Source organism: Electrona antarctica, assembly GCF_951216825.1.
Source record: "Electrona antarctica genome assembly, chromosome: 19".
Lineage (NCBI taxonomy): Eukaryota > Metazoa > Chordata > Actinopteri > Myctophiformes > Myctophidae > Electrona > Electrona antarctica.
In genome coordinates, this window is record NC_136800.1 from 10598183 (window position 1) to 10610016 (window position 11834).

Below are 11834 nucleotides of genomic sequence, written 5' to 3' on the forward strand. Positions count from 1 at the left end.
GCTCCTCTTTATTTAAACCTGTGGCTGGATATTCAGCTGTATTGTGCATTATATTATATTCTCTGGGTGAAAGTCCCAGGGTGGCGTATAGTCTGGTATTCTGTTTCAGGGCCTAAGTGCCCTGCCGGCTGCTGCCCTGGTCACACAAGCAACACCATAAATCAAGCTTGAGTATCCGGGTTAGATCCAACATACTATATTCAGGGGGTTTTCAACTGGTGATCCCTGGACCACTGGAGGGTAGTCCGGCAGCCAACAGGCTTCTTTTGTTTAAAGTGCAAAATTTTGAATATATACTTTTTTTATTGGCCTAAAATATTGTCTATATACATACATTCATGAATCCACATGCTACTTAAAGCATAAGGAAAGTTTGAATTTTTTTGCCTAATATAGGATGTTAATGGTAGGTTCACACCCCTATAAAAATTTGCTTAATACCAACAGCCGGTCAGCAAGTGGATTCATGAATATGTGTAGGCAATATTTTAGACCAATAAAAAGACTATATACCAAATTTCCCACTCCACAACCCCGACTGCCGGACTATGGTAAAAGTTCAAGTAGGCCACGGGAATGGAATATGTTCATGAAGAAAAATCCTGCACAGTGCTATTTTCATGAATCGGTACCACCTAAGGTGACCGTAAAATGTTTGTATTTTTGAGGGGCGCAGGTTTAATGTTTGTCTTTAGTTCAATGTTTGTTTTGTAAACACCTTTGACAACGAAGGGAAAATATACGCCATAATGTGCCTCATTATGTCATTGTCTCTTTATTGTTAATGGTGTTTAATGTTTGTGTTGGCACCGTTTGTTTTACATCACCATTACATCACCTATTCAACATGAGTTAGACTTTAATATATTAGCGGCGGCGCCCCTCACTTCACACGGGTGAGATTTTTCTATTCCTACATGTCTAGTTTATATTTTGGGATGATGACTCTTCCAAATCAGCATGTGTCCTGGGCGATTATTTGCCACCAACGAGCTGAAGCAGTTCATTTTCCTCATGTTGATATACTTTGACTTGGAGCTGAAAAAGCCAGGTGAGGAGATGCCTGACAACAAACATCAGGGTTTTGGAGCCGCTCACTCTAGCAGAGACATTCAGTTCAGGCACAGGCTCAGATTCTAATCCTATAAATCACAAAAGTGCCATATCTCTCATTGTTCACTTTTGCTTGATAAAATTAATCATGTGAGAATGATGATCTGTACTGGCTTTTCTTATAACTGTGATCTGTCTTTTGATAAGCAACATTGTTTGTACATTTTAATATTAATAAACTTTTCTACTGGAAGCTATAGACCGTGTACCTTCTTCATCATTGTATGTGGATTTATTTTCCTCGAGATGCAAGCGATTATCCCTCTTGGACTTTATTTATTATTATTTATCAACTCCATTTTTGTTTATACAGTATTATGCTCATTGCCAATATAAATGTATTTATTTCCAAAGCCAAACTATCACGAATTTATCCCAACGTAGCAGATAGCTGTGACAAATGCCACTCCTCACCCTGTAATTTAACACACATGTTTTATTCATGTCCACTTCTGATTAACCTCTGGAAGAATTACTTCGACACAATGTCCAAAATATTCACATTTCCTGTAAACATTTCTCCACACATTGCAATTTTTGGGGTCCCAGAAGACTACGATCTATACACTCCCAGACAGCTGGAGGTTTTGGCTTTTACCTCCCTAATAGTAAGACGCCATCTACTTCTCCAGTGGAAATCTACTAGACCACCCTCTAGTACCCAATGGCTGAGAGAAGTAATGTCCTTTTTGAAATTGGAGAAAATCAGATATTCTACCAGAGGTAATCTCAATACATTCCAAGAGAAATGGGATCCTTTATTGTTATTCTTTAATAGCCAACTAGTCCCTACTCATTGAGTGATCGCCACCCCCCCCCCCTTCTCTCTTTCCCCTCTTTCTATCCTTCCTTCTATACTTTATTCTTCTCTCTGTCTGCTTATGATTATTATTTTTACATGTTTTTAATGTTTATTGTATTCATTTAAAAAATGTGATATATTGTACCATGTTCTTTATGCACTTTTTATTTTATTACTTTCTGATGTCTGTTATGTTTGTTTGTGTATGGGTTTTGAAATGAAAAAGGGAGTGGGCAAAGCAATTTAATCAGAAGTATTGTAAAAGGTTGTCATTCCATGTGCAGTATGCCTAAACAACTAGTGTATATATGATGTGACTGAAATGACACCATACACTGTTGCCTAACCTCTAATAAAAATATCAATGAAAAAAATAAATGTATTTATTTGACAGGGACAATATTGTCCCCTGTGCAATAAAACATTGCACAGGGGACAGAACAACCGCAGAGTGAAGTGAGAAATGACACCAGTGATGAATAGGGCTGATAATTACTCATGATTACAGGTTTGATTTGTTTTTAGCCACCTCTTCAGGTTAAATTTGAAGGTCAAATAGTTGGAGGTCTCTCTTACTTCTGTAGGGAGACTGTTCCAGTGATGGGAGGTTCTTACAGAGAAGACTGTTTTACAAAACACACTACGTCTATTTGGCACTTTGCGGTCCCCTCTGGTAGTTGCCCTTGTTGCTCTATCACCACTGTCCCTTCGATCTATGAACTGTTTCAGTGGTGGAGGTGCAAGTCCATTTAAGATCTTAAAAATTAGACAAGCATCTGTTAAATGTTTGAAGCTGTCAAAATTAAATAAGTTGTACTTTTGAACTATATGGCAATGGTGGCAAATAATGGTTGGGCTTTTGGTCAAGTGTTCTTAATGTGATTCTATGGGTTTTAAAGTTACAATGCTCTTCTTTTTCACAGTTATTGCACTTTGCACTTGCCATATACAATCATACAATGCTGTAAATGGAACAAAATAGTTATCATGCTGTTTCATTTATGGTATTCTGTTTTTACAATTCCTAAATCTGTAAATCTGCAACATTAATCATTCAAGGTTTTGTCATTGGGGTTAGTGCATGTTAACTCTTTTTCTAACTTTTTGTGTATTTTTATTTTTGTGCTTTACAGTGAGTGTGAATGAAGTGTGACTGTGCGCTCGTTTGGTGGCGGTGAAATTATTACATTTCCCCTCACCTCCCTCACTCCCTGGCTTCCTCCTGTGTAGACACCACTGCACCCCGGCCCTGACTGTACCGGTAATATTATGAAGCTATAGTGACTGATGACATTTTAACCTTGTTTCTGATACATTTTGTACTCAGGACCTCAAAGTTGAGGTCCGGGGAGGGACTTCCGGCAGTCTTCCGGGTGCTTCAAAACGCCACTGAGCAACTTCCACTGACATGAATAGCTGGGGGGGCGGAGCTTCGCGCCAGTTCAGTCTCTATTATATATATACTCTATGGTGAAAGTCCCAGGGTGGCGTATAGTCTGGTATTCTGTTTCAGGGCCTAAGTGCCCTGCCGGCTGCTGCCCTGGTCACACAAGCAACACCATAAATCAAGCTTGAAAATCCGGGTTAGATCCAACATACTATATTCAGGGGGTTTTCAACTGGTGATCCCTGGACCACTGGAGGGTAGTCCGGCAGCCAACAGGCTTCTTTTGTTTAAAGTGCAACATTTTGAATATAGACTTTTTTTATTGGCCTAAAATATTGTCTATATACATACATTCATGAATCCACATGCTACTTAAAGCATAAGGAAAGTTTGACATTTTTGCCTAATATAGGATGTTAATGGTAGGTTCACACCCCTATAAAAATTTGCTTAATACCAACAGCCGGTCAGCAAGTGGATTCATGAATATGTGTAGACAATATTTTAGGCCAATAAAAAAGACTATATACCAAATTTCCCACTCCACAACCCCGACTGCCGGACTATGGTAAAAGTTCAAGTAGGCCACGGGAATGGAATATGTTCATGAAGAAAAATCCTGCACACTACTATTTTCATGAATCGGTACCACCTAAGGTGACCGTAAAATGTTTGTATTTTTGAGGGGCGCTAGCCCCTCCTATATACAGGTTTATGTTTGTCTTTAGTTCAATGTTTGTTTTGTAAACACCTTTGACAATGAAGGGAAAATATATGCCATAATGTGCCTCCATTATGTCATATTGTCTCTTTATTGTTAATGGCGTTTAATGTTTGTGTTGGCACCGTTTGTTTTACATCACCTAATCAACATGAGTTAGACTTTAATATATTAGCGGCGGCGCCCCTCACTTCACACGGGTGAGATTTTTCTATTCCTACATGTCTAGTTTATATTTTGGGATGATGACTCTTCCAAATCAGTAGCTTAATTAATGCCAGTTACAGTATATGTGACCACACCATAGAAAAAACACACACACACACACACACACACACACACACACACACACACACACACACACACACACACACACACACACACACACACACGTCTCACACACACACACACGGACGGACGAAGTGCAAAACATACTCTCTCCCCATGCCTTAGTTCGGCCTGGTGGAGACAATAATGTGTTACATCATACATGTCTTCTGTTATTTTCCAGAAACGATTACTTTACAAAAGGTCATTCAAAAATAATGTTTGTGGTGGTCACTGAGCTCTCATTGACTGAAATGAAATGAAATGAAATCTATATTTACCCAGGGTATCTGGGCTAAGCTCAAGAACTTGTTTCCAGCCAGGCCCTGCTCATAGAACACATTTCATCGTAGTGGTTGATGCCTTGTTCAAGGGCATTTCAGCGGTGGTAATTTTAACGTGTCGGACGGCTGATTCGAACTGGGAACCTTCCGGTATCTAGACCGCGCCGCTATCCGTTCGGCCACCGCTGCCACCAGTGCCTCCAGTGCATTCTGCAACTTCCGGGTGTAGTTTGGCTCCCATGAAAGCATCCATGAAAGTGTCATGGCGCAGCCCAGTCACGTGACGTGACCATGTCCTTTCCTTCTCAAAGCTTCCTTGAACCTGACTAGAGGTAATCACTAATCAGCAAGAGTATTGAAAACACCTGTGTAAAACTATAAGCCTAAAAGCTAGCTGGTTCTTAATTACTGGAAATCACAAGGGAGAGGAGCACAGTTTGTTTTTTCCCCCACACATGAAAGTTGAGCCTGACCTGATCAGACCCTAGCTGTTTGCACTGTTGCAAGATGAGAGTCATGGGCGTCCTGCTGTCGATCCTGTTTGCTTTGCTGGCCTGTCTACTCGGAGGGTTGTATTATCAAGGGGCATTACGTCAGCGGCGCCCCGGAGAGCCACCTTTGGCTAGGGGACCTATTCCCTGGCTGGGCCATGCCAGGATGAAGCAGGAGTATGGGGACATTTTCACGGTACAGCTGGGAGTGTTTTACTACACGTTTCTCATGGACCCCCTGTCCTTTGGGGCTGTTTTTAAGGAGTCCCGCACAAAACTAGACTTTAAAATATGTATTGGCCGGGAGTTATACAGAATGTTTGGATATGAATCAACTGAGTATGATCAGACCTTTCCTCACAGAGGGTACCTAATCGGGGATGTATTGTTGGTAATCACACAAGCCATGATGAGTATGCAGGACGTTGACTTTAGGGTCGGATATCTTGCTCTGTTTTTTGAGTTTCGTAAATATGACCAGCTCTTTCCCAAACTGCTCTTTGGCGGGCTGTCACCTGGTGAGAAGAGGGAGGCAGAGAGGCTGTTGGAACTGTTCAGGAGTACTCTGTCTGTGCAGAAGCTCAAGACTAAGGACAATATCAGTGGCTGGGTGCGGGAACAGCAACAACTGTGTGAGGAGCATGGGATGAAAGAGTCTATGCATGACCGGTACATGGTCGTCCTCTTGTGGTTATCCCAGGTCAACGCGGGACCCATTGCCTCTTGGCTGTTCCTCTACCTCATGAAGCATCCCGAAGCCATGAAGGCCGTCAAGGCAGAAGTAGAGGAGGTTCTGCGAGAAACTGGGCAAGAAGTAAAGCGCGGTGGTCCTCTCATTGACCTGACCCAAGACATGCTGATGAGAACACCAGTCCTGGACAGTGCCGTGGAGGAGACCCTCCGACTGTCTGGTACACCTCTACTACACAGAGAGGTGGTTCAGGACATGACCCTGAAGATGGCGGATGGACGCGAGTACGCCATTCGTGAGGGTGACATAGTGGCTCTTTTCCCTTACACAGCTGTTCAGACAGACCCAGAGGTATACCCCGAGCCCCTTTCATTCAAATATGACCGCTTTCTAAACCCAGATGGGAGCAGGAAAACATATTTTTACAAAGCAGGGAAGAAGCTGAAGTATTCTAACATGCCGTGGGGAGGTGGGGTCACCATGTGTCCTGGGCGATTATTTGCCACCAACGAGCTGAAGCAGTTCATTTTCCTCATGTTGATATACTTTGACTTGGATTTGAAAAAGCCAGATGAGGAGAAGCCTGATATTGGATCCAGCTTTCACCCTAGCAGAGACATTCAGTTCAGTTACAGGCTCAGATTCTAATCCTATAAATCACAAAAGTGCCATATCTCTCATTGTTCACTTTTGCTTGATAAAATGAATCCTGTGAGAATTTCTGTACTGGCTTTTCTTATAACTGTAGTCTGTCTTTTGATAAACAACATTGTTTGTACATTTTAATATGAATAAACTTTTCTACTGGAAGCTATAGACCGTGTACCTTCATCATTGTACATGGATTTCTTTTCCTCGAGATCCGAGTGCTTATCCCTCTTGGACTTTATTTCTAATATTTATCGACTCCATTTTTGTTTATACAGTATTATGCTCATTTCCAATATTTATTTGACAGGGACAATTAATGCTCATTAATCAACATGTCAGTTTTCACATCCATGTAAATGTGCCAGAGTTAGCCATAAGCTAATTTACATCTGTAGTCCCTGAGCAGGCTCTTAGAAATGATATAACTATACATACATACTGGAAGGAGTGCCGATGATGAACAGAGCTATTCTCATTTTTGTACTTGTATGTTTATTTCTATTTTTTTTGTATTTTATTGTTCCAATAAGTGTCACTGTCAGGGAGGGGGGGGGGGTGGGGGTGGGTGGGAGGTAGGAGGTCGTCCTCTAGGGAAAAAACTAAAAATGTTTGTACCCCCTAATTTCTATTTTCTCCCCGTGTGTGTGTGTGTGTGTGTGTGTGTGTATATAGGTGAGATATTGTATGTTGTGACCAACTGCTGCTGGTATGAACAATAAAAAAACTTAAATACAAAAAAGAAAAAAAATATATACATACAAAAACGCATACAATACAAGAACAATAAAACATTGCACAGGGGACAGAACAACCGCAGAGTAAAGTGAGAAATGACACCAGTGATAAATAGGGCTGATAATTACTCATGATTACAGATTTGATTTGTTTTTAGCCGCCTCTTCAGGTTGAAGTTGAAGGTCAAATAGTTGGAGGTCTCTCTTACTTCTGTAGGGAGACTGTTCCAGTGATGGGAGGCTCTAACAGAGAAGACTGTTTTACCAAACACACTACGTCTATTTGGCACTTCGCTGTCCCCTCTGGTAGTTGCCCTTGTTGCTCTATCACCACTGTCCCTTCATCTATGAACTGTTTCAGTGGTGGAGGTGCAAGTCCATTTAAGATCTTAAAAATGAGACGAGCATCTGCAAAATGTTTGAAGCTGTCAAAATTAAATAAGTTGTACTTTTGAATTATATGGCAATGGTGGTAATGGTTGGGCTTTTGGTCAAGTGTTTTTAATGTCTGTAAAGTGATTCTATGGGTTTTAAAGTTGTCTAATAATGGAATTGGATACAAATAGTCATGCTGGTCTTTGTTTTCAGTTATTGCATTTTGCACTTGCCATATACAATGGTACAAAATAGTTATCATGCCGTTTCATTTATGGTATTATGTTTTTACGATTCCTAAATCTGCAACATTAATCATTCAAGGTTTTGTCATTGGGGTTAGTGCATGTTAACTCCTTTTCCAACTTTGTATTTTTATTGTTGTGCTTTACAGTGAGTGTGAATGAAGTGTGACACTGCGCTCGTTTGGTGGCGGTGAAACTATTACATTTCCCCTCACCTCCCTCACTCCCTGGCTTCCTCCTGTGTGGACACCACTGCACCCCTGACTGTACTGGTAATATTATGAAGCTATAGTGACTGATGACATTTTAAGTTGCATCCATGCGATGTATTTTCGTTCTAAGTATTCTGCCCTGAGCCTAAATAAAATGTATATTTGTACTGGAAAAACACGTCTCTCCTCCTCTTTATTTAAACCTGTGGCTGGGTATTCAGCTGTATTGTGCATTATATTATATTCTCTGGGTGAAAGTGTAGTGTATTGCCATTATTTGTCATATATTGAGTGTCTAGGAAGCACTTTTTACCCTGTTGCATAAATGATTGGAGAGGCCAGGCATGTCCTTATTTCTGTATCATTTTATTAAGGACAAAGCTTAGTTACCAAATTCATGATCAGTCAACTCCAGAGCCATCCTAGAGCAGTCCCATATAGCAGTCCCCGACCTCATCTGGAACCTGGCTACAGATCTCACTCTGACTGACTGGATTCTCGACTGACCTCTCTGACTGGATTCTGTGGATTCTCACTGGATTCTCTGGATCTCCGCACATTTGAGACCCTCTTTATAATTCTCCCCAAATAGTGCATGTAGGGTGTGCACCCCAACGCCCTTGTATGTGTGTACGCATGTGCATGTGCGTCCCCAGACCACCGCATACTAAGTAGATGGTCACTTCTATAGATTATTAACACAATGGTATCCACGGTTCAATACAATAGCCTTTACAATTTCATAGCAGACCTTTTCAACTGATCACATAGGCCCTCCTTGGAATGTGTCTGTGGGCCAGCTAATATCAAGCCTCTCAGAACTTACATGCAGGAACTCAGCTAGTGAAGGTTTGTCCTGCACAACAACATGACATTATACAACATTATATGGATATTTCATCGTAATGTGGCTTTGTAATATACGACAGGTCCTCCCTTGACACATGAGCCAACATGTGTCACAAAACTCATAGGAAGGAGCCACATTAGAATCCTCCCTCTGGCCGATACATGACTTACTTACTGGAACATCAGCAATTCAAAGAAATCACACAATTACAATAGAATCCAAAAATACCCTCAAAAGTTTCCAGCATTCAAATTACATAAAATCATCACCAGTGATCTTCATTACATTTACATCCTCATCATCAGTATGCTTGACTCTCTCTGTGTTTACTTCATTACATTTCATTTCATCTCATTTCATCTCATTTCATTTCATTTCATTTCATTTTAACACAAAAACACAGTAAAAATCGTTTACACCCCAATAACTTCTCTGTAGTATAATCCCTATCACTTTCAACAATCACATAACTCAAACATGAATAATGGCATCAATGATTAGTACACATATCTGACACTTAACACAATACATTGTCGCTTCTCCAACCCCTTTTGCTTTTACTCAAAAGCACTCCAATTATAGATCAATGTGTGTTATAACCTTTCAATCGTGACATCTAAAACACCTAGCTTCAGTTAATGTCATGACTAAATTATAGCTATAATCATCCAATACTATTGACCCTCAAAAGTTTAGTTCTCCTTTAGGACATGCAGAAATTATCCATACATTATTTCAACCCTCCATATTTCCAAGGCCGGGGAAAAACATCAGATAACATCAGATACAACCCCACTATTTTCAACCCAATGAACGATAACGGTACAAATCACATCTGAGTATCAGCATTAATCCCTCACAACATGCAGCTAATTCACAGATCAACTTCCAACACATATACGTCAAAAAACAGAGTAATCTACATAACAATAGATAATTCCACAGTCTTGGCCAAATACCTTCATTGACTTTTCCCCATTCACAAATTTAGTTGAATAACAATACGCCCTTTATCTAATCTTAGGACGGATTACACTTAAGCGTACGGCAGGGCCACTACCTCTCGTCTAACAAAGAGACATCTACTAATATTATTCCGGTACACATTATTATTCATTTTCCCAAATCTAGGCATATTCATCCCCATCAAGTCAATTTCTCTAATTCAAATGCCCTACGACAAAACCATCAACATACATGCCTATTATGTTGAATTAGACAAACACAGACACACATTTGAAATCAGATGTAACGATATTCATCTGATATAAAGATTCTTCTGCAACGTTGCCCCTCTCGTTATCTCACGTCGACTGTTCCTTCAGCCAGCATGGCCAAATGAGGCTGTCCATGCCAACAGGTTGTATGCATGATGCAGTGCCCTGATGCACCGCACAGTTGTTGTCGAGCTGTCCTCTCTCCCAAACTGAACTGACTTCTCCATCTCCCCCCTTTCAGTCATGACAAAATGACTGAAAATGAGAAGTTGACGCTGAGGCACGCAAAGCCACTGCAACTCTCTACAATGTAGGCCACTGCAAGGCAGAAACCCATGCTGCAAAGTGATGCGTTGCTGGGAGCCTGTAGATCTGTTGAATTGAGCCGAGCCTCCTCCTCTCGGTGTCCGTGGCCGATGAACGCCTCCCTTTGAACACTGAATCGCCGAGCCGAGCAGAGTAGAACGGACCCCCCTCACGATCGCTGCTGAAGAGGTGACGCTGGTGGTGCTCGCTGACCCCTGACTGCAGCCCCTCTCTCCGGCCGTCTGCTGCCGTGGTGATGAAAACCATGGTGATGACGACGCACACCACTGCTGAAAGCCGCTGGTTGACCGTAGCCGTAGCAGAGACGATGACGGTCCCCGCCGAGCAGACTGAACTAAACTTAAATCCCCAATTCCAATAATCTGAATCCCTACAAGATGTCATGGCCTTCCAACCACCTAAACAACAAGTTCAAGCACTCCCAGACACACCCCGTGACAAAACAAAGTTCTTTTCCTCAATCCGTCCCCGAGGAGCAGAGACTGCCCCCCGAGCGCGAACAATGAGGCCACGATCTAGCTCGCCATTATTTGTAGTGTATTGCCATTATTTGTCATATATTGAGTGTCTAGGAAGCACTTTTTACCCTGTTGCATAAATGATTGGAGAGGCCAGGCATGTCCTTATTTCTGTATCATTTTATTAAGGACAAAGCTTAGTTACCAAATTCATGATCAGTCAACTCCAGAGCCATCCTAGAGCAGTCCCATATAGCAGTCCCCGACCTCATCTGGAACCTGGCTACAGATCTCACTCTGACTGACTGGATTCTCGACTGACCTCTCTGACTGGATTCTGTGGATTCTCACTGGATTCTCTGGATCTCCGCACATTTGAGACCCTCTTTATAATTCTCCCCAAATAGTGCATGTAGGGTGTGCACCCCAACGCCCTTGTATGTGTGTACGCATGTGCATGTGCGTCCCCAGACCACCGCATACTAAGTAGATGGTCACTTCTATAGATTATTAACACAATGGTATCCACGGTTCAATACAATAGCCTTTACAATTTCATAGCAGACCTTTTCAACTGATCACATAGGCCCTCCTTGGAATGTGTCTGTGGGCCAGCTAATATCAAGCCTCTCAGAACTTACATGCAGGAACTCAGCTAGTGAAGGTTTGTCCTGCACAACAACATGACATTATACAACATTATATGGATATTTCATCGTAATGTGGCTTTGTAATATACGACAAAAGTCCCAGGGTGGCGTATAGTCTGGTATTCTGTTTCAGGGCCTAAGTGCCCTGCTGGCTGCTGCCCTGGTCACACAAGCAACACCATAAATCAAGCTTGAGAATCCGGGTTAGATCCAACATACTATATTCAGGGGGTTTTCAACTGGTGATCCCTGGACCACTGGAGGGTGGTCCGGCAGCCAACAGGCTTATTTTGTTTAAA

General features: G+C 41.7%; 1 protein-coding gene across 1 annotated transcript; it reads left to right on the forward strand.

Annotated features, from left to right (window-relative positions):
• The first annotated feature begins 5026 nt into the window (after nt 1–5026).
• LOC306912527 (7-alpha-hydroxycholest-4-en-3-one 12-alpha-hydroxylase-like) lies at nt 5027–6647 on the forward strand. The gene has a single exon (XM_079488818.1). It carries the CDS (start codon nt 5142–5144, stop codon nt 6462–6464), a length of 1323 nt encoding a protein of 440 aa, XP_079344944.1. The 5' UTR covers nt 5027–5141; the 3' UTR covers nt 6465–6647.
• The last annotated feature ends 5187 nt before the right edge of the window (nt 6648–11834 follow it).